Raw genomic sequence first — 24241 nt, 5'->3', positions numbered from 1 at the left:
GTGTTACTTGTTGTTTTTCCCTTGCTGCTTTTAATATATTTTCTTTGTATTTAATTTTTGATAGTTTGATTAATATGTATCTTGGTGTGTTTCTCCTTCGATTTATCCTGTATGGGACTCTGTGCTTCCTGGACTTGACTATTTGCTTTCCCATATTAGGAAAGTTTTCAACTATAATCCTTTCAAATATTTTCTCAGTCCCTTTCTTTCTCTCTTCTTCTTCTGGGACCCCTATAATTCGAATGTTGGTGCACGTAATGTTTTCCTAGAGGTCTCTGAAACTGTCCTCAATTGCCTATTTCCTCTTCATTTGTTTGGTCTGGTGGGTTTTTACCTTGCTCCTTCATCTGCTGTGTGTTTCTCTGTCTTCTCATTTTGCTTAAGTTACAACGTTTGGGGTCTTCTTTTTGCAGGCTGCAGGTTCGTAGTTCCCGTTGTTTTTGGTGTCTGTCCCCAGTGGCTAAGGTTGTTTCAGTGGGTTGTGTAGGTTTCCTGGTGGAGGGGACTAGTGCCTGTGTTCTGGTGGATGAGGCTGGATCTTGTCTTTCTGGTGGGCAGGTCCACGTCTGGTGGTGTGTTTTGGGGTGTCTGTGGCCTTATGACGATTTTAGGCAGCCTCTCTGCTAATGGATGGGGTTGTGTTCCTGTCTTGCTAGTTGTTTGGCATAGGGTGTCCAGCACTGTAGCTTGCTGGTCATTGAGTGGAGCTGGGTCTTGGTGTTGAGATGGAGATCTCTGGGAGATTTTCGCCATTTGATATTACGTGGAGCTGGGAGATCTCTTGTGGATCAGTGTCCTGAACTTGGCTCTCCCACCTCAGAGGCACAGCCCTGATGCCTGGCTGAAGCACCAAGAGCCTGTCATCCACACGGGTCAGAATAAAAGGGAGAAAAAAAAGAAAGAAGAGAGCAACCAAACCAAACAAATCCACCAATGATAACAAGTGCTAAAAACTATACTAAAAAAAAAAAAAAAAAACGGACAGACAGAACCCTAGGACAAATGGTAAAAGCAAAGCTATACAGACAAGACCACACACAGAAGCAGACGCATACACACTCACAAAAAGAGAAAAAGGGAAAAAATATATGCCCTGATGCCTGGCTGAAGCACCAAGAGCCTGTCATCCACACGGGTCAGAATAAAAGGGAGAAAAAAAAGAAAGAAGAGAGCAACCAAACCAAACAAATCCACCAATGATTTGTCCCCGCCTCTGTGTGTAGGTTGCCTGAGGGCATCTGTTTTTTGCTCAGACAGGACGGGGTTAAAGGAGCAGCTGATTCGGGGGCTCTGGTTCACTCAGGCTGGGGGGAGGGAGGGGTATGGAATGCGGGGCGGGCCTGTGGCGGCAGAGGCCGGCGTGACGTTACAACAATCTAAGGTGCTGTGCGTTCTCCCGGGGAAGTTGTCCCTGATCTCATCTCCTTTAAGCGGGGCTCTTAATCCCCTCTCCTCGTGCACCAGGAAACAAAGAGGCAAGAAAATGTCTCTTGCCTTTTCGGCAGCTCCAGATTTTTCCCCAGACTCCCTCCCGGCTAGCTGTGGCACACTAGCCCCCTTCAGGCTGTGTTCACACCGCCAACCCCAGTCCTCTCCCTGGAATCCGACCTCCAAAGCCCGAGCCTCAGCTCCCAGCCCCCGCCCGCCCCTGCGGGTGAGCAGACAAGCCTCTTCGGCTGGTGAGTGCTGGTTGTCCCCGTTCCTCTGTGAGGAAATCTCTCCGCTTTGCCCTGCACACCCCTGTTGCTGTGCTCTCCTCCATGGCTCCGAAGCCTCCCCCCTCTGCCACCCGCAGTCTCCGCCTGCAACGGGGCTTCCTAGTATGTGGAATCCTTTCCTCCTTCACAGCTCCCTCCCACTGGTGCAGGTCCCGTCCCTATTCTTTTGTCTCTGTTTTTTCTTTTTTCTTTTGCCCTACCCAGGTACGTGGGGAGTTTCTTGCCTTTTGGGAGGTCTGAGGTCTTCTGCCAGTGTTCAGTACGTGTTCTGTAGGAATTGTTCCACATGTAGACGTATTTCTTATGTATTTGTGGGGAGGAAGGTGATCTCCACGTCTTACTCTTCCACCATCTTGAAGCTCCCCCAGTCTAATGGGTTTTAAATGGTAAATCATTGTGGTCTTCATTTGCAGTCCCAACTTCTAATGATGCTGAACATCTCTTTATGTTTGATCATGTTTCTTCTTTGAAATGTTTGTACTGTGTACCCATTTTTTTTTAATTTAATTTTTGGCTATGTTGCTGCCCGCGGGCTTTCTCTAGTTGTGGAGAGCGGGGGCTACTCTTTGTTGCGGTGCGCGGGCTTCTCATTGTGGTTGTTTTTCTTATTTCAGAGCATGGACTCTAGGCACACGGGCTTCAGTACTTGTGGCACACAGGCTCTAGGGTGTGCGGGCTTCAGTAGTTGTGGTGCACAAGCTCAGTAGTTGTGGTGCACAAGCTCAGTAGTTGTGGTGCACAAGCTCAGTAGTTGTGGTGCACAAGCTCAGTAGTTGTGGTGCACAAGCTCAGTAGTTGTGGTGCACAAGCTCAGTAGTTGTGGTGCACAAGCTCAGTAGTTGTGGTGCACAAGCTCAGTAGTTGTGGTGCACAAGCTCAGTAGTTGTGGTGCACAAGCTCAGTAGTTGTGGTGCACAAGCTCAGTAGTTGTGGCTTGCAGGCTCTAGAGTGCAGGCTCAGTAGTTGTGGTGCATGGGGTTAGTTGCTCTACAGCATGTGGAAGCCGGACCAGGGATCAAATCCGTGTTCCCTGCATTGGCAGGCAGATTCTTAACCACTGTGCCACCAGGGAGGTCCCTGTACCCATTTTTAATGTATTATTGGTAGTCTTACTGATTTGCATGTGTTCTTTTAGCTCTTCTGAATTTTAATTCTTTTTCAGTTATAATGTGTTATAAGTATCTTCTCAAGTTTTTTGTTTATCTTTTCACTTTCTTATAGTGTCTTTTAATAAACAGATTTGATTGTAAGATAGTTATATTTACCAGTCTTTTATGGATAGCTCTTTTGTGTCTTAAGAAATCCTTCCCTATTCCTATATTTTCTTCTAAAAGTTTTAAAGTTTTGATTTTCACATTCAAATACATTTAAGTATTTAATTCTAAATTGAATTTTATGTACAGTATGAGGTAGGAATCCAATTTCATTTTTTCCCTTATGGATACCAGTTGTCCTGGCTCTGTTTATTGAGAAATCTAATCCTTTTCTAATGATCTGCAGTGTGACTTCTGTCATGTCAGAATTCCATGTGTGCATGGGTCGGTTCTTGGTTTTATATTCTGTTTCATTGGTCACTTTGTCTATCTCTGTGCCATTACCAAGACTATTGTAATTGCTACAACTTTACAGTATATTCAGCATGTAGCAAAATTTTGTTTTTTATTGTCTGTCCATCTTTTGTCTTTTTTTTTTTTTTTGGCAGTACATGGGCCTCTCACTGTTGTGGCCTCTCCCGTTGCAGAGCACAGGCTCCGGATGCGCAGGCTCAGCGGCCATGGCTCACGGGCCCAGCCGCTCCGTGGCATGCGGGATCTTCCCGGACCGGGGCACGAACCCACGTCCCCTGCATCGGCAGGTGGGCTCTCAACCACTGAGCCACCAGGGAAGCCCCCATCTTTTGTCTTTTAACTAGTGAATTTAGTCCGTTCATTTCATTGAGATTGATTACTTAGTTATATTTATTTCTATTTTTTTTCTACTTTCCTGACTTCTATGGGATTGATTGATTTTTCTTTATTCCTCCTTTTTCCCTTCTTTGGGTTGTAAATGATATATTATACTTTAGTTATTTGGGTGTTTACCTTTAATTTTTTAACATGCATATTCAACCTAAAAAAAATCAAATGTATTGATTCCCAAAGGGGTCCTGGAGCAACATTATCAGCATCACTTTGGAACTTGTTAGAAATGAAAATTCTCACTTTCTACTCCAGACCTGTTAGTTCAGAAATGTTAGGGACAAGGCTCAACAGGCTGTGTTTTAACAGGCCTTCCAGGTGACTGTGATGCACATCAAAGTTTAAGAACCATGTCTCTAATATGATTTGGTTTATCTTCTTCTTGAATGTTAATTAATTTCTCCTATCTGCTGTGTTTCTATTGTCTGGTATTTTCATTTTACCTTGTTTTTATATCATCTCAAATTAGTAATAATTAATGTTATGGTTTCATAGTCAGTGCTTATTTGGATAAGCCCGCATATGTTTACCAATTTCTTATGAATCCCACTCCTTCCTTCTTTAGCTTCAGTTACTCTCTTTAATTTTATTTTTTTGAAGTACATCCTTTAATAATTTTTTTCAGTGAAGGATTGTTAGTAGTAAATTCTCTTCCATTCTCTGAAAAGTCTTTGCTCTCAGTCTTGATAGTTTAGCTGAGCATAGTTTCTAGATTGAAAGGGTGTTTTTAATCTTTGAGTACTTTGAAAATATTCCATTTTTTCCTGACCTCCATGGTTGCTGTTGAGAAATCATTCTAATTATTCCTTTGGAGGTAATCTGCCTTTTTTCTCTGGTTCTTTTAAGATTTTTCCCTTGTCTCCAGTATTCTGCATTTTTTTTAGAGTGTGTCTAGATGTAGGTTTAGTTTTAGTTCTATTCAGAAATTATGCCTATTGATTTGAGGGTTGATACCTTTCATTAATTTTGGAAAATTCTCATATATTATCTCTTCATTATCCTTGCCCCATTTCTTACTATTATCCTCTCCTTCATTTCTCATTAGACATAAATAAACCTTCTCATTCTCTTCCTTCCATATTGCTTAACCCCTCTTGAATGTACTGGTAATACACTGGGTAACTTCCTCATAAATACCTTCCAGTGCACAGATTCTTTAGCTGCTGCTTATACTGCCTATTGAGTTGTCCTTTCTAAATTTACTTTTCATTTCAAGATATTATTCAATTCTATAAGTTCTATTTTTTTTTTTTTTTTGCGGTACACGGGCCTCTCACTGTTGTGGCCTCTCCCGTTGCGGAGCAACAGGCTCCGGATGTGCAGGCTCAGCGGCCATGGCTCACAGGCGCAGCCACTTGGTGGCATGTGGGATCTTCCCGGACCGGGGCACAAACCCGTGTCCCCTGCATCGGCAGGCAGACTCTCAACCACTGCACCACCAGGGAAGCCCTATAAGTTCTATTTTATTCATTTTCAGAAATTTTTCTTTTTTTCATAATGTATTTTTTCCTTAGTGTTTTGATTCCTTCTTGTATGTCTTTACTCATTTTAAGTATACATATTTCATATTCTTTCACATTGTCATTTTTTAAAAATTATTTTTTTGGGGGGGTGTTGGGTCTTTGTTGCTGCATGAGGGCTTTCTCTAGTTGCATTGAGCGGGGGTTACTCTTTGTTGTGGTGTGCGGGCTTCTCATGCCAGTGGCTTCTCTTGTTGCAGAGCACAGGCTCTAGGCATGTGGGCTTCAGTAGTTGCAGCATGCTGGCTCTAGAGTGCAGGCTCAGTAGTTGTGGTGCACAGGCTTAGCTGCTCTGCAGCATGTGGGATCTTCCCGGACCAGGGGTAGAACCCATTTCCCTTGCATTGGCAGGTGGATTCTTAACCACCAGGGAAGTCCCCACATTGTCATTTTTTTATTTCGCATTTTTAGGAGTCTCTTTCTACTATTTTGTGTGCTGATTCTAGCCCTAGTGAGGTATTTCTTGGGTTTCATGTAGTGTTTAATTGTAAGCTCATCTTGAGTAGTGCTTTTTTTTTTTCCTATGAAGTGCCCTTGTGACCTTTTTATGTGGATGTCCTTCCACACAGAAGGGCATCTGCTGGGCACTCTGGGATAACACTGGCCTAAGTCTAGTTTTTATGTTAATTTTTCAATTTGGGAGTTCCTGAACTACACTGGTGGTATAACAGAGGACCTTAAACCCATGTAAGGCATTTGCCCAGTACTTTGAACTCACAAATTATTAATTTTCCACTGTTTTATTGAAGGTTGCTGTTCAAGAGTCTCAGCCTTTATGTTGGGAGTCACTTCTTTCTGCCTCAGTTGGGTCCTATGCCTCATCTTCTGTCCTGGGTTATAATACTGAAACTCTGGGTTATGAAAATAATAACTAAATTTACCTGCGGTATCATATCACACATTGACCGTTCTGGTTTTTAGTTCCATCTTTGTTTCCACCATGTAGGGATTTGCCTTTCTTTCTTGTAAACTCAGCTATAATGTAAAATAAATTTTGTTATAAACCTGTCTAGCATTTCTAGGTATTAGTAGCAGGAGAATTATCAGTCACCTTAGATTTTATCTGTTGTTGTTTTCTAAAAAAGAAAATATCCTCTTCAGTGCTAAGAGAAGTACACAGACAGGGTCTCTTCTCTTTTAAGGCTTCCTCTGGAAAGAGCATAGTGAACAGACCAGCCTCAGCAGTGGCATTCAGACCACAAGGCTTAGGAGGACAGGAAGACCCACTTTTCAGTATGAGGATTCATTTAGTTAATGATGATAGCAAAGGTGGCCCCAGAATCACCTAGCTATAACTCTGGCAATACAAATTTTGGAACGTACATAGTCTTTTAAGATAAGTGAAAATTGGAACTGAGCCAGTTATGTTATTTTCAAAAATAAATACTAATAAGATTTTTGTTGGATTAAGTTCGACTTCTACAATGACTTTTGGAGGGACACATCTTTTGTCATCTTTCACTGTGAGTGAATAAGTTAACATTACAGTGCTCCTTGGGTCCAGAAAGGCTCATAGGTATGTATGTCTGTACCAAGTGGAAACTTTTTTTTTTTTTTGCGGTACGCGAGTCTCTCACTGTTGTGGCCTCTCCCGTTGCAGAGCACAGGCTCCGGACGCGCAGGCTCAGTGGCCATGGCTCATGGGCCCAGCTGCTCCGCGGCATGTGGGATCTTCCCAGACCGGGGCACGAACCCGTGTCCCCTGCATCGGCAGGTGGACTCTCAACCACTGCGCCACCAGGGAAGCCCGGAAACTTTTTAAACCTCTTCAAATATTGAAATCTCTCCTAGATTTTTAGATCCAACGGTTTAAATTGTTGAAATTTAATGTTTTGAAATAAGAGCATAAGCAAGACATTACTAAAGAATCCTCACCTTCTGGACTTCCCTGGTGGTCCAGTGGTTAAGACTTGGCACTTCCACTGCAGGCGGCTTGGGTTCGATCGCTGGTTGGGGAATGAAGATCCCATATGCTGTGCCACAGCCAAAAAAAATTCCTTGCCTGGTAGACTATTCATACATAACATTTGTCTTTTTTTAAAAAAAATTCCATAATTCCTTTTAGTCTTTCCAGCTATAGGTATATATGCCTTTAGAAGGCTTTTTACTTCTTGAGTTCTTTACCAACTGATGCTATGTGTGCGGTAAACTTACCAAACATTTGTTGAGCACTAAGCAATAGGAAACCCAGTCCTCACTGGCAAGTTTATTTGAAGAGACAAAAATCAAAACCGATTTTTATCAGTAAAAATCTACTGTACAGAATAGGATGACTTGTTTTTGATGAAAAAATTGAACTGAGTTTTAAACAGCAAGAAATGTTTGTGTAAAAGTTGATAAATTTCATCATCTTGAATCCTGAAAAATCCATAATCCATGGATAAAAGTATTGTCTCTAGAGACTACCTGAATCTGAATCTGACTGTTGACCTTTAGCAAATTATTTAAATATCCTGAGCTTCAGTTTCCTTATCTATGAAATGGAAACCTTTTATTTATTTATTTATTTTTTGCGGTACGCGGGCCTCTCACTGTTGTGGCCTCTCCCGTTGCGGAGCACAGGCTCCGGACGCGCAGGCTCAGCAGCCATGGCTCACGGGCCCAGCCACTCCACGGCATGCGGGCTCTTCCTGGACCGAGGAACGAACCCACGTCCCCTGCATCGGCAGGCGGACTCTCAACCACTGCGCCACCAGGGAAGCCCCCTTTTTTTTTAAGTCCATTATAGCATTCAGTATAGAGTCAGAATTAAAAGGGAAATTTACAGGCCATTTAGTCCAGCTTTCTTTGTCATGTTACATTTTTTATTTATTCATTTGGTTGCGCTGGGTCTTAGTTGCAGCAGGCAGGCTCCTTAGTTGTGGCATGCAGACCCTTAGTTACGGCATGCATGTGGGATCCAGTTCCCTGACCAGGGATCGAACCCAGGGTCCCTGCTTTGGGAGTGCAGAGTTTTAACCACTGTGCCACCAGGGAAGTCCCAGTGTTACATTCTTTAATGTATATTGTTAAATTCTCTATTTCTTAAGAGCACTAAGGAACTTGACCAAGAAAACGTAGGTTTCTGTTGTTTCTATTTAAACATGCTTTAAAGACTAAATTTCTCAATGGCGGGGGCTCTGCAGAGGAGATGCTAATATTAATTCATTACTTAATATGTGTTAGCCATAATCTAATTGAATTTGGGCATCTACCTGTAAAGGGCAAGTATTCATCAGAGAGATTAAGACGACTGTCCAAGATTACCCAGCTAAATGGTTGAGATAAATTAGATCTCAGAACTAAGGCCTTTATATTCCCACTCTGCTGTGCTGCTACCATGGTCCCCCCAACCCTTTTTTAACCTTTAAAAAACTAATACCAATATTTATATAGAAAGTTTTCCTAACTGTTAATTAACTCATACTTCCTGGTTTAGAGCCACAATAGTCAACTTATTTTTATATATTTTATACCTCCTTAGCAAAGTGTGTATGTGCATAATATATATTGTCATATGTATTAGGATTTTGTTCAATTAAGATTTGAGCGCTTACATGTTTTCTACTGTTCTAGATACTGTATACTAAGTATACAGGGATGAAGAAACAGAAAATTAAGAAATAAATCCATAAACAGTGAAAATTAACTATGGTGATGGGAATAACTGAGGGGCTACTTTAGGCCTTTTCTAAAGCAGAATCTTTCTGAGAATGTGACATTTAAGCTAGGACCTGATTGATGAGAGGAAGCAAGATATGCACAAAGCTGAGATGCAAGCATTCCAGATGGAGAGAGTAGCTGATGCAGAGGCCCTAAGACCAGTACAAACATGAGGTGTTCAAGGAATAGGAAGAAGGCAAGCGTGGCTGGAGTATAGTGAGCAGGAGAATAAGGTCAGAGGAAGATGGTTCCCAGAGTATGCCATGCCTTGCAGCCTTGGTTAACAGTTTGATTTTATTCTAAGTGTGATAGGAAGTCACTGGATGGTTTGAAGCAGGGAGGTAACGTAATCTGATTCATAGTTTGAAGAAATCACACTTGTTGCCGTGTGGAGAATGCATTATAGGGGCACCCAGGAGAGAGTGGTGGACTGGTGTAGGATGGTAGCAGTGGAAATGGAGAAAAGTAGATGGACTCCATTTTTGTTTTGCAGATAGAGTTGACAGGCCTTGCTTCTGAATTGAATGTAGGGGAGGAAAAGCAAAAGAAAGAAGAATTGATCCTACATGTGTTTTCTTGACCAGTAGGATGTTGGGAAAGCAAATTCCCATTCCCTAAAATGGGCAAGGTTGGGGAGGGGAAAATCTAGAGTTCTGTTTTGGACACTTTAAGTTTGAGGTGCCTGTAGACTTCTAAGTAGAGATGTCAAGCAGGCAGTTGGATGTATAACCTGGAGTCTAGAGTTCAGGGGAAATGTGTAAATTTAGGAATTATCATCATATCTGTAGTATTTAAAGCCATGGAATGAGGTTACATAGGGAATAACTGTGGATAGAGATGGGAAGGGTCCCAAAACTCACGATGTTTACAAATGCAGTGAAAAAGTAGCTGATGAAGTAGAAGAAAAATTTTAAAGGCGTGGTAGCTTGAAAACCAAGTACAGAAAGTATTTCAGGAGTCTAATGCTATTGAGAGGTCAAATGAGATGATGGACTAAGAAGTGACCCCTGAAATTGATAAAATGGAGGGTGTTCATCACTTTGGGGAGCAATCTCAGTGGCATGGTTGGAACTGAAGCCTTAGAGTTGGATGAGGAGAGAATGGGTGGTAAGAAATGGAGACAGTGAGTATAGATAATTCTTTAAAAAATTCTGCTGTGAAGAGGAGCAGAAAAATGGAGTGCTAACTAGAGGGGACAAGAGGGGCCAAGTTAGGTATTATGTAGGTTGGTTTTGTCTTAAATTTTATGTGCACATATTCTGCTACAAGGTAGCTCTTCCTCTTAGTACACTGACCTGCAGACCTGGGGTTTCATGTGTTAACTAAATAGAAAACTATACCTAGGAGCCCTCCTGCTATCCCTACAGACCCTGAGAGCCATTGACAGCAGGAACAAGAGGAATTCCCTCAATAAGGCACCTGTTCATTCAAAAACCCCTGTTCTGTCTTCTCTTGGCGGACTCTAGGAAGACAGAAATATCATACCCTGTCCCTCCTGCAAAGTGGTAACTGTTCAATAGGGGAGACCATGGTAGGTGCTGCATAGTCTGTACTTGACCTGGGCCATGAATAATGAAGGAAGGGCATTTCAGTAGAGAAAAGTGCCTCAATCATAGAGGCATCACACTGAGCCGAGTGAGGGCATGTGAGGGAGCTTGATGGGGCCAGCCAGGAGCTTGTGGGGGTGGGGAGGTACAGTGGTGCTTTCCAGCGATATAGGCTTGCCTAAGGAACAAAGTCAGGCTGTTTACTGAGTTCTGTTATCTGGTTATCAGATGCGTCCTTCTAAATGAGAAGAAAAGAAGTGGTACCGATTTCTCCAGAATTGAGTGTTTGTGGGCTTATGCTTGCAAATCTTCTTAAGGTTTATACTGTGAGCCTTACATTTGCCTTCTCACCTAGAAGAAAGTAAGGTCCAAAATTTCCCATATTATTTCACCTCTTAGAAGAAGCATGTAGTCATTGTAATTGTTGCATTCATCTGTCTGTTTAAGGTAACACAGGAAATTAGCAGTGCATTTTCAAGAAAAGCTGATTACCATCTGTTATTAGTAATCATCTAAAACAATCACTGATTATAAGCATTGCCAATGGTCAGAGACACACTAGATAAGAAGGAGGAAAACATCCATTATTTAGAATTTATTATCCCTTATCCACCCCCTTAAAAGAAGACATCAATTAAAATTAAGTGATTTTGGAATATATCAAAGTACACTGTTCTGCCCTATCCCCAAAGTGTTCCACTGTCATTTTCCCCCAAATGTGGAATGTTGCACATTAAGTCATATTTCTTCTGAGACTCAGTGGAAACATGTTTTGCGTCCAAGGCAGCCAACTCTCTTTGAGTCTTTTCAGAGCCTGGCTTCTACACTCAAGCAGAGCTTGGGGGTGAGGCCTTTAACCAGGACTCACCTCATGGCCACCATTCTAATTCTTGTCTTGGATACAGTACAGTTTCACATCAGGAGCCCCTGTAGCATCAAATAAGTAGATTACAAAACCAAGTGATAGCTGGTGGCATTTCACACTCGCAGGTTTTCTTAACCAAATATTTATCAAGCACTGTGTTAATAGTGGGTGACCCATTGCCTGAATTTTAAAAGCTGATATTTGGGAGTTTGGCTAAAGGAAATACAGCAATTCAACAGTTTTAAGTGTTTCAGGAAATTCGTTTTAATAGTCTTAAAGGTTTTATCCAGAAAAAGAGGACATTTTTCTTTTAAATGTGCAACTTAAGTTTGGCAAGTTAGGGATTTTAAATTGTGCTAAGTAATAAAAACCACTATTAGTTTGGAACGTGATACTCAGTAGAATGTGATACTCATCATATCACTTCCTTTATACTAGAGGGCTTCCGCTGACCTAAATGTAGGGAGATAGGAAATTCTCACGGTGGTAACTACAGTAAGGAAGAGTATTCAGTCAAAATTGATCTTAGCCAATTTTTTGGCAACCTGTATATCTCATAGTTTGGTACAATTTTATATACAAAGATGAGGATAATACTGTTGGCAAATGTCTTTCGTAAGTATAATCTTCTCTACTGCTTTTGTCCAGCTTGGATAATCTTCATGAACTTATTTGTTTTTATCCTACTTATGAATTTTTTTTATTAGGAAGGCACACATATATTTGGCCCTTCTAATTATTATTTTATTTACTGAAATAGAGTGAGACATGAGGAAATCCAGTTCAAATTTTGCAAAATGGTAACTAACCTTCCTCAGTAGTTTGAGTCCTGGAGATGGCTAAAATACGAAAGATATAAGAGCTGGAAGGGTCTTTTCCTGGCAGGTGAGATTTTGGTCTACCTAATGACTAATGACCTAATGACATTTGGTCTAATGACTCTTTTTCAGGCATTCAGTTCTCTGGTAATGACTAAGTCTTGAGATGATTTTAAAAATGACCTCAGAGCAGGGCAGCAGCAAAAACCCTGAACTACTGTCCTGGGGATGCCTAATATGCTTCATTTGTGACATCAAGCTAGAACCCATGTGTACTTAGAAAGTAGATAACTCCGAGGCTTGCAGAAGCTTTTCATTACAGGTCCAAGTGTGGAGGCAGTTAGCTTAGAACACAAAGGAAAGTCATCTAGAAATTGCTGGGGCAGAAGCCATAGTGCAAAGAGGTGCTGAAGGATAGTATATAGTTAGCTTGGCATTCAAAGGAGGTGTCTGTGTGAAGAAGGAAGGAGGGGCATGGATGAAAACAGCTCTACATACTACACTAGTGCATACCCCTTTCTCTCTTTTTTAAATAGACTATTTTTTGGAGCAGTGTTAGATTCACAGCAAAATTGAGCAGGAAGTACAGAGATTTCCCATATATCTCTGCCTCCCCCCACCCCAACCACAGCCTACCCCACTATCAACATCCCTTACCAGAGTGGTATATTTGAACAACGTACATTCACACATCATACTCACCAAAATCTGTAGTTCACATTAGGGTTCACTCATGGTGGTGTACATTCTATGGGTTTAGACAAATGTTTAATGACATGTGGCTACCCTTATAGTATCATATAGAATAGTTTCACTAGTATTTGTCTTTCTCTCTTTTGGCCTCATTGTGCCTCCCTTAAAACAGTAAATATATTAGGCCTTTGTCATTTGTGAGGATCACATCCTAAGACTTTCATGGATCACCAAAATTATAAATACCACTAAAACCATCATTTGTCCTCATAAAATGCAACAGATTGTTACTGAAATTTTCAAGGAAAATTTTCAGATTCTTAAGAATATTTAAATATAAGATTGATTTATAAATCACTATTTTCTTAGATCTTAGACCTTTTCATTTTATTTTGGGGATCAGTTTTCACAAAACATACACTTAATATGAGTTAGTACTATATGCATTTAACTGAATGACATGCACACTCCAGGCACATGGTGGTGCTGATGCAACCAGCCAGATGACCACTTACCTACAGTAGTTTCCAGCCCAGGAAATTTATCTTTGCCTCAGCAGAATGATAGTTTACTAGAGGTCATGGACCTTCAAGGTCATTCTTAAATGTTAGTTACCTGTAAAGTCCAAGTGCTAAAAAGTGTGTTAGGTTAATCTTTGCGTCTGTATAGTTCAGTCAGCAGTCAGCTCCCACAGTGGTTCCTGCACAGTTCTGTTTCAGAGCTGCTTTTCTTCCACAGCCCATGCCTAAGTCAAGCCTTCCTTAACTCTTACCTTTATTACTGTGGTAACTTCCCCCATCTCATTATCCCTCCCACCCCTGTTAAACTTCTACCAGGTTAATTTTCTTAAAGGTGGTGGTAGCTATTCTCTTCTAATTTTAGGAAAGACTTCCACACCTGGCCTTCACCATTTCATCTCTCACTACTCACTATATTCTAACCAAACTGAATAATTTTGTTGCTTTAAGACACCTTGCATTTTACTATGCTGTTTCTCGTCCTTTGAATGTTACCTTGATAGAGCCCTTCCCAAACATGTAATTTTTTCCTTCCTTTGTACGCCATAATATTTTGTGCCACTTAACCCATTCAGCCTTGTATTACAGATATTTATGCTTCCTCTACTCCATTATTCTGCAAATCACAGAACATGGTTCAAGCTGGGGCTTCGGTTCATTTCCTTGACAATGTCTAACATTTATTCAGCACTTAAGTAGTATTACATTGGTGACATACTTTCATTTCCTTCACAGTGCTTTTGCATGTATGTACACACATACATGCAAAATGTATGTACACACATACATGCAAAATGTATGTACACACATACATACATTGTTTTGTGTGAGTAGTATCACACTGTAGGTGTTTTTTGTTTTTTTTTTCCACTTTACCATGTGATGAAAATCATGTTCTTATATGTAAATCACTCATTACTTTTAATGGCTGCATAATATTCTATAAAATGGATATTACCTACTTTGTTTAACCACTGATAGACATATTAGGAAGCCTTTAAATGCTTGCTGCTACAGACAATGCTACAATGTATAGTTGTGCTGCACAGGAGTTGCTCTGTGGCATGTGGGATCTTCCTGGATCAGGGATTGAACCCATGTCCCCTGCATTGGCAGGCGGATTCTTAACAACTGTGCCACCAGGGAATTCCCTGTTTTGTTTTTAAATTCCACATATAAGTGAGATCTTGTCTTTTTCTGTCTGACTTACTTCTTTTAACATAATGCCTTCAAGGTCCATCCACGTTGTCCCCAATGGTAGGACTTCCTTGTTTTTTATGGCTGAATGATATTCCATTGTATGTATGTATGTGTATGTCTGTATATAGAGATATGTTATAGATATAGATATGTATAGATATAGATACATATAGGTATATATTTCACATCTTCTTTATCCATTCATCCAACAATGGACACTTAGATTGTTTCTGTGTCTTAGCTATTGTAAACAATGCTGCTATGAGCACAGGGGTGCAGATAACTTTTCGAGATAGTGTTTTCATTTCCTTTGGATATATTCCCAGAAGTGGAATTGCTAGAGCATATGGTAGTTCTAGTTTTAATTTTTTTAGGAACCTCTATACTGTTTTCCACAGTGGCTGTACCAATTTACAGTCCATCCCACCAACAGTGCACAAGGGTTTCCCTTTCTCCATACCCATGCCGTCATTTGTTATCTCTTATTGGTGATGGCTGTTCTAAGAGGTGTGAGGTGATATCTCATTGTGTTTTGTTTTTTTTAAGATTTTTTATTTATTTATTTAATTTTATTTTGGTTGCATCAGGTCTTAGTTGCACCACGCCGGATCTTCTGTTGCAGCACAATGGCTCTTCACTGTGGCGTGTGGGTTTTCTCTCTCTAGTTGTGGCGCATGGGCTTAGTTGCCCCGCAGCATGTGGGATCTTAGTTCCCTGACCAGGAATCGAACCTCCGTCCCCTGCATTGTAAGGCGGATTCTTTCCATTGGACCACCAGGGAAGTCCCTCATTGTGGTTTTAATCTACATTTCCCTAATGACTGTGAGCATCTTTTTTCATGTACCTGTTGGCCATTCGTATAACTTCTTTGGAAAAATGTCTATTCAGGTCTTTTGCCCATTTTTAAATTGGATTTTTTGTTTGTTTTCAAGTTTTATGGGTTCTTTATGGGTTTTGGATATTAACCCCTTATCGAATACATGGTTTTCAAATATTTTTTCCCATTCTGTAGGTTGTCTTTTCACTTTGTTGTTGGTTTCTTTTGCTGTGCAAAAACTTTTTAGTTTGATGTAGTCCCACTTGTTTATTTTTTGTTGCTTGTGCGTTAAGGTGTGATTCCCAAAGAATCATTACCAAGACCCATGTCAAGGAGCTTTCTTCTAGGAGTTTCACAGTTTCAGGTTTTACATTTAAGGCTTTGATCCATTTAGAGTTTATTTTTGTGAGTGGTGTAAAATAGGGATCATAATATTTATTTTTGGCTGCACTGGGTCTTTGTTGCTGTGTGCAGGCTTCCTCTAGTTGCAGCAAGCGGGGGCCACTCCTCGTTGCGGTGCGCAGGCTCCTCATTTTGGTGGCTTCTCTTGTTGTGGAGCACGGGCTCTAGGCACGCAAGCTTCAGCAGTTGTGGCACATGGGCTCTGTAGTTGTGACTCGCGGGCTCTAGAGCGCAGGCTTAGCAGTTGTGGCATTAGGGATCAAGTTTCATTCTTTTACATGTGAATATCCAATTTTCCCAACACCATCATTGAAGAGACTGTACTTTCTCTATTGAGTATTTTTGGCTCCCTTGTCAAATATTAGTTTACCATATGTGCTTGGGTTAATTTCTGGGCTGACGATTGTGTTCTCTTGGTCTGTTTGTCTGTTTTTATGCCAGTACCATACTGGGGTTTTTTGTAAGTCTTTTTTTTTATGGCCCCTACAGATTCTTTTTCCTTATAGGTTATTACAAAAATATTGAGTATAGCTCCCTGTGCTATACAGTAGGTCGTTGTGGTTAGCTATATTACATATAGCAGTGTGTATATGTTAATCCCATCATCCTAATTTATCCCTCCCCTCCCCCCTTCCCCTTTGGTAACCGTAAGTTTGTTTTCTACATCTATGGGTCTTTCTCTGTTTTATAAATAAGTTCATTTTAATCTGTTTTTTGTTTTTTCAGATTCCACATATAAGTGATATCATATGATATTTGTCATTCTTTGTCTGGCTTACTTCACTTGGTATGAAAATCTCTAGGTCTGTGTTGCTGCAAATGGCATTATTTCATTCTTTTTTATGGCTGAATAATGTTCCATTGTATATATGTACCACATCATCTTTATCCATTCCTTTGTCAATAAATAGTGCTGCAGCAAACATTGGGGTGCATGTATCTTTTCAAATTATGTTTTTCTCCAGATATATGCTCAGGAGTGGGATTGCTGGATCATATGGTAGTTCTGTTTTTAGTTTTTTAAGGAACTTCCATACTGTTCTCCATAATGGTTGTACCAATTTACATTCCCACCAACAGTGTAGGAGGGTTCCCTTTTCTCCACACCCTCTCCTGCATTTATTATTTGTAGACTTTGATGATAGCCATTCTGACCAGTGTGAGGTGTGATACATCATAGTATTGATTTGCATTTCTCTAATAATTAATGACCTTGAGCATCTTGGCTGTTGCGTTTTGGTCATCTATATGTCTTCTTTGGAGAAATGTCTATTTAGATCTTCCACCCATTTTTTGATTGGATTGTTTGTTTTTCTGATACAGAACTGTATGAGCTGTGTGTATATTTTGGAGATTAATCCCTTGTTGGTCGCTTCATTTGTAAGTATTTTCTCCCATTCTGTGGGTTGTCTTTTTGTTTTATTGTTTCTTTTGTGTGCAAAAGCTCGTAAGTTTAATTAGGTGCCATTTGTTTATTTTTATTTTCATTACTCTAAGAGATGGATCCAAAAAGGTATTGCTGTGATTTTTTTTTTTTAGTTTTTATTTATTATTTATTTTTGGCTGTGTTGGGTCTTTGTTGCTGTGCGCACGCTTTCTCTAGTTGCGGGGAGCGGGGGCTACTCTTCGTTGCAGTGCACAGGCTTCTCATTGCAGTGGCTTCTCTTGTTGCAGAGCATGGGCTGTAGGCACATGGGCTTCAGTAGTCGTGGCACTTGGGCTCAGTAGTTGTGGCTCGCAGGCTCTAGAGCGCAGGCTCAGTAGTTGTGGTGCATGGGCTTAGTTGCTCCACGGCATGTGGGATCTTCCCGGACCAGGGATTGAACCCATATCCCCTGCACTGGCAGGCAGATTCTTAACCCCTGCGCCACCAGGGAAACCGTGTGATTTATTTCAGAGAGTGTTCTGCCTGTGTTTTTCCTCTAGAAGTTTTATAGTATCTGGTCTTACATTTAGGCCTTTAATCCATTTTGAGCTTATTTTTGTATATGGTGTTAGAGAATGTTCTAATTTCATTCTTTTACATGTAGCTGTCCAGTTTTCCCAGCACCACTTATTGAAGAGACTGTCTTTTCTCCATTGTATGTTCTTGCCTCCTTTGTCATAGATTAATTGTCCATAGGTGTGTGGGAGTACCATACTATTTTAATTACTATAGCTTTATAGTATAGCTTGGAATCAGGAAGTGTGCTACCTCCTGCTTTGTTGTTCTTTCTCAGTGTTTGTTTGGCTATTTGGGGTCTTTCATGGTTCCATATGAGTTTTAGGAGTGTTTTTTTCTATTTCTGTAAGAAATGCCATTGGAATCTTGATATGGATTGCATTGTATCTATAGATGGCTTTGGGTAGTTTTGACATTTTAACAATATTAATTCTTCCAATCCATGAACATGAGATACCTTTCCTTTTTTAAATTTTTTTATTTTTTGGTCCTGCTGCGTGTCTTGTAGGATCTTAGTTCTCTGGCCAGGGATCAAACCCATGCCCTCAGCAGTGAAAGCAGAGAGTCCTAACCACTGGAGTGCCAGGGAATTCCTGCCTTTCCATTTATTTCTGCCTTCATTTCTTTAATCAGGGTCTTGTAGTTTTCATAGTAGACATCTTTCACCTCCTTAAATTTATTCCTAAGTACTTTATTGTTTTTGATGCTGTTTTAAACGGGATTGATTTATTTCTTTTTTAGAAAATTCATTGTTAGAGAATCTCAATTTTCTTAATGGTAAAATGGAGATAACCAAATCTAACTCTCAGTATTGTAGTAAGGATTAAATGAGATAAAATATGATTATTTAGCATAATTGTACCTTACATAAGGTAAATGCTCATCACTAGTAGCCACTTACATTGTTATTCCTTCAAGTAGATTAATGTAGTTACTGTAATCATTGCACAGTGGGGTTGTAAGCTCCATATTAGCAGAGAGATAAGATACAAAGATAAGTGAATGGTCCAGCCAACAGTAGTGGGCATCCACTGTGTCTCCCATGATTGTTGGTGAGTCTGGATCCCTCTAAGGACTAGAGCTTTTTCCTGCATTGTTGTCTCTCAGCAGACCTACCCATGGGCGAGGATGCACCACCTCTGTTGTACCAGGGAGCTGTGGTGTAGGCTATGTGTGTGCACCTGGGACATCTGTGCCCCACCTGGAGCTTGTTCTCCACATTGGGAGTGCTTATTTATGTTGATTATGGAAGATTTTTAACTTGAATGGAAAGATGACATTTTTGAAAAGTCATTTGAAAAATCAAGATCATAATGTATAAACCTAAGCATTACGTGATTGGTCTCAAGAACATTCTCTGAGGTTTTTTTCTTTTTTAAACAAATACTTAGAAGTTGTGTCTCTGTCTTTTTGACAGAAGTATAAAATCTGAGACTGAGATAGATGTATAAAATAGAAAATGGAGACTTGTTGCATTCTCATCAACAAGCGGAATATGGTTTTTTCTGGTTTTTATTACTTCACAGTCCTTTCATCTGATATTTAAAATGTATTTATGTTGAGTCATTTCTTTCTCTTTTGCTGGTAAACCGGAAGATCATGAAATGATTCTGCAGAGGCAGTAGCATTACGTTCAGTTTCTTTTTTTGTATATATCAGATAAGAGACTTGTAAATGGAAGTATGTCCGCCTCACATCCTTTGTATGGTAATAGCAGTGATGTTTGCCTTTTTGTGACTGGTGCAACATTTATTAATTCATAAACCCACTTCCAAATAACCTAAGGGCTTTTTGACTAAAGGTGACTCTAGTAAGAACAGTGTTAGATTTTGACAGGCTACTTTTGTTTTTAGACATTTCTTTTCTTCTTTTTAGTGTTTCGAAACTACTAGTATTTTAAGAGTGTTTTGGGGGTAGAGGGGTGCCACGGTCAAAGAAAGTTAATGCACATATTTGGAGTTAGGGTTTCTGAATCTTCAACTAGGAAGGGAAAATAAAAGTTTTGAGGCTCAGCTCAGCTTAAGCCTCTTTATCACCCTCTCCGAACCAACACTTCTGGTTGGTAAAAAACTCACAGATCTGAGAAATAAAAGCAGCTTAAGAGGTTGACTTTGGTCAACCTTAATAATAATAGAAGAGAAAAAGGGCAGCAATTCCAGAGAGAGATTCACCTATTTTCCCATAGATTAAGGGACCCTGTACACCTCCTGTCCCCTCTTTAACTCACTGTCATCTGTTCAGCAGAGCTTCCTATAACCAGTTGGTATCAGTGGAAACAGTCCTTCCATTAAGCCTAAGAAATGTCTCCTAAAAAATTGTTTCAGAAGTTTTCACAGTATTTGAGCATTTAAGGGAGTGTTTGTCATATCATAGAGAGTGAAAATGGAGAAGGATAAGGACTCCAGAGTGCTGGAATTATATATGCCTGAGAGTTTGCCATACTAGCCAATAGCAAGGTTTTGGTTCTGTTTATTTTTTCCAGCTCTTACTATATTCCACTTTTATCATTGAGAATATTGGGGAATTTATCTCATGATATTACTTATTATATACATTATTATACATTGCATATTTTTAATATATACTGTTAAATTTATTGTTATAATATGTTATCTTTAAAGTATCAATGGCTTTTTCCAGAGCAATAATGAAATTTCACAGTATGAAAATGGAAGAAATCAACAAAATTATTCGTGACCTTTGGCGAAGTACCTATCGTGGACAAGGTAATTAACATGGTGTATCATGAATGCTCTTTCTAAAGCCCTATATCCAGCTCTTGCCTCATAAGACTGCTCATCATGCCAGTATTACCTCTGGGCCCCTCTCTGAACATCTCTTTCCGATTTTCTAAGAATTCTTATCTTAGAATTCTTAGCAAGAAAAAAAATGCAAAGTTTTCTATTCCAAAGCCTGACAGGACTTACAGATTTGGCCATGGTGCACATTATATTTAGTTAATGACGTAATAGGTTCTGTCGAAGTGCAGATAGGGATAAGCCAAAATGTGATAAGAAGAAAACCATCAGGAGGAAACTCTTAATAGGGGAACTAAGAAAAAGTCACCTCTGAGACTGAGGGTTGGGGCATTTGGTTGCTTCTGGCCAGGAATCTTCATCACCAGAGAAAAAGTTTCCAAACCAGCCAGTGTTTTCCTCTGGTAATGTCAGCCTCGCATGTTGCTTGTAACTTACTTTGATAAGGTTTGCAAGTGACAAAAGGCTGCAGAGTGTAGGTTCCCCTAAAATCTTCTTCTTTCTGTGTCAGATATTGAATACATAGAAATTCGATCTGATGCCGATGAAAATGTATCAGCTTCTGATAAAAGGCGGAATTACAACTACCGAGTGGTGATGCTAAAGGGAGACACGCCCTTGGATATGCGAGGACGATGCAGTGCCGGACAAAAGGCAGGTATCTCAAGAGCCTAGGGAACCACCTGTACACAGAGAATTGAAAAAGAGGAATCATTGTCAGTTGCCCTTGAATGGTAGGAAGCTCCTTACAGCACTCCTTGCTGCCATGTAAAGTGAATCACCTCGGTCACTCTCATTACACTCTCTCAATTCTAACCAGCATTTCCTGCAACATTATGTAAAGTAGGTTTTTAGAAGAGGGGCCTGAAACAGTCTCACAGGATAGCCTAAATGTAAACCAAGAAGTTGAAAACCATTCATTGTTCCACAGCACTCCTTATGAGAATTAGCTTACTGGGTTATCAGTTATAGACACACCACTATTTTATGTGACACCAAGAAAGAAAAAATTCAATTGTAATTGTAAGATGCATCCTCATTTCAGAGAAGTCAAAGCGTGGGGGAAGGGTATGTTTTAGAATCAGTGACATACAGTATTAGCAAACCAGATCCTAGATTGAGCCAGAGGAGGCATTACAATAAGTGAGAGTCTAGTTGAGAAGGTAGCCTCATCATAAGACTGAGTCCTCACCACCACTCCCAGCCTAGCCTTTGGGCCTGAGGACCATCTAAAAGAAGGGTCTGCCAGGGTCAAAGGCTTTAATACCCACAGGTGCCTCTGTCCCCACCACCACATACACAGGGACTCAGTGCTGGGCCAGACCATCTAGCTCTACAGGAAGCTCTGGGAGGATAGCCTGGGTGTTGGATATGTAGAGCACAGAGGAATAAAGCTTCAAAGAGTTGGGAAAGTGGGACCTGCATCCTTAGGGTACAAGGCTGGGTTCTTTCACTGTGCACTGGTTTGTAAAAAGATGTTAAAGGTTTTTGAGCTTCCTCCTTTCAGATTAGAAGCAGAACATTATACTTGATAACATCTCTGGACCCCTGACATTCTTAACAAAATTTTATAGTTCCAGAAACGGATGCTCACATTATCAGAGTTACTTTCATAAAAGGTTTGCAATTTTTGCTTAAAGACACTCTATGCATGTATGCATTTTGTCATCAACCCGGACAGCTGATACCAACTTATAAGGCATCTGCAGATTATTATCTTAATCATAGTCTGCAAAAATGACAAATTTGTGATCTACAGGCAGTATCCCCTGCTTGCATTGATGATTTTTTGTGGTAATTATGAATGAGAAAATGGTTTGAAACATGTCCGTTTGGATTAAAAATACTTTCTGAACAAAAGCAGATTTCCTATAGCTACTCCAAATTATAAAAATTAATTAGCAGTAATTGCTTCCCTGGTTTTGGGTGACAGATAGACAAATGGTTTGGTAGAGGTGGGCCAGGAGCTCCAGTCATATCCCACTCTGAGTGGGTGGTGGTGCAGGTGGCAGCAGAAGTGCCCATCCCCAAAGGGCCAGCGTCAGAGCAAAGCTATAAAGTGCTCTAAAATCACTAACTCACTCACTGATGCTCCTTCACTCACAAATTGGGGTGGGTGGTGGAGGGGGCATTACATCTCACACAGAAAGTAGTGTATACTTCCTAAACTAGTTCTTCACTCTTAATTCTTTGTCCCTTGTACCCTCAGATGGCTTCAGCAGTGGCCTAGTTTAGTATTAGGCTTCTGTTAACCACAAAAGTGCCTCATAGTTTGGGTTGCTTGGATTTCCTACAGTCAAGCTTAAATAAAACCATACTTCTGTACTCCTGGTACTTTTCCCCCTCCCTTCCTTTCCCGCTCCCCCTCAGAATCATACACATGAACATTTAAGTGTGGGTTAGAGCAGTGGTGCCTCTTTGGGAGCCATAGATCTCACAGAACATAGAGATTTAAAGATGTCTCTGAGAGAAAAGGTGTCTGTGAGGCTCTGGAAAATGTATTATGTCTAAGTTTTCTAACAAATCTCATTATCAGGAAAATAGCCAGGTCATGAATTTTTAAGGTTGTTAATCTTATAGCATTATTAAAATTACTAGTTACAGATAAATGTTAATGCATTTCTGATTCAAGTCTGTAATTTGAAGTTTTGTTGTAGCTGATGTGAGGTGTTTGTGCAGGGTCAGCACTGCTTTTAGCATTGTATTTCATTGCAAATGATAGGATGAGATAATGCAAAGATAGTTCACCTTGGTCACAGTGCCAGGCTCTCCCAAACAAAAGAGCAGTGATTTACCTAAGGTCAGTGATCCTGTGACATTGCCCCACCTTTCCCTTCTAAAGACATTATGCCAGGTCTGCCTGCTTTTCTAAGGTGAATGAGAAAAATGTGCAGTGCAGCTAAGCTCTGGTGCTTTTGTTCCAGGTATTAGCCTCACTCATCATTCGCCTAGCCCTGGCTGAAACATTCTGCTTAAACTGTGGCATCCTTGCTTTGGATGAGCCAACGACAAATCTTGACCGAGAAAACATTGAATCTCTTGCACATGCTCTGGTTGAGTAAGTACCTCAAATTTGGGGCCAAGTTATGATAGTTTTTAAAGTAAGGTTAAGAGAATTCTATGATGCAAATCCTCTGCAGATGTGTCTTCCTTGAGGAAACTGGTTTTGCCAGACCTTAGGCTTTACCTGGATCGTAATTCTTCAGATGCTTAAAAAAAGAACTACATGGTGAACAGCCACCCCAGACACATCCTGCATCTCCCCAAGAGTGTTCATAGGGAAACCCATGGTGAGGGTCTCCTGGCTTGGTTTGGTTTTCCTGTAAACCCACCAGAGGGGCCCACATGTCCTGTACAGGAGTTAGCATTCCCTGCTAAAGCCTTTCTAGGTGGTAACAGTAGTGACAGTGGGTTTTAGACTATTTCCCCAGCTTCTCACGTGTGTCAGCATCTATGAGGAATGACAGTGCTTACTCAAAAAGTGTATTAGTGGTGAAGTAGAATCCAGGGGGTAAAACTGCATACACTTTTTACCATAGTTCACCTGTGGTGGGTGCACGCTCTAGGGATAGGCAGCCCTTGCTTATGGGCTGTGCTGGCAGAGGAAAGGCACTTTCTGTGAGGTAGAGAAGCTATTTGGGGTACTTCTTGCTCCAGACAGACTCCTTCTAGCAGAGAAAACATTTCCTGTGTGATAGCAGGGATGGAACCAGAAGGAGACTTGAGCAGCCACAGAGCCACCTTTCTCCAGCCATCTCTCAGTAGTCCCGTGTGACCAACAAGTAAGGGCTGGTGCTTTTGAAACCTAAGTGCATCCAGCTCCAGGCAAGGGATAAATAAGTGGT

The 24241-nt window shown here is 40.6% G+C and overlaps 1 protein-coding gene across 2 annotated transcripts in view; it reads left to right on the top strand.

Annotated features, from left to right (window-relative positions):
* The window catches only part of RAD50 (RAD50 double strand break repair protein), a 93890-nt gene that overhangs the window by 68618 nt on the left and 1031 nt on the right, over positions 1-24241 (top strand). For both annotated transcript variants that reach the window (XM_024747578.1, XM_024747577.1), the window contains 3 exons: positions 20281-20366; positions 20908-21050; positions 23321-23454. In XM_024747578.1, coding sequence (XP_024603346.1) covers positions 20281-20366; positions 20908-21050; positions 23321-23454 — 363 coding nt within the window. The remainder of the gene's footprint in view (positions 1-20280; positions 20367-20907; positions 21051-23320; positions 23455-24241) is intronic.

This window comes from Neophocaena asiaeorientalis, unplaced genomic scaffold (assembly GCF_003031525.2).
Source record: "Neophocaena asiaeorientalis asiaeorientalis breed wild unplaced genomic scaffold, Neophocaena_asiaeorientalis_V1.1 scaffold599, whole genome shotgun sequence".
Lineage (NCBI taxonomy): Eukaryota > Metazoa > Chordata > Mammalia > Artiodactyla > Phocoenidae > Neophocaena > Neophocaena asiaeorientalis.
The sequence above is the reverse complement of the archived record's forward strand: the minus strand, read 5'-3'. Positions and strand labels throughout refer to the sequence as shown.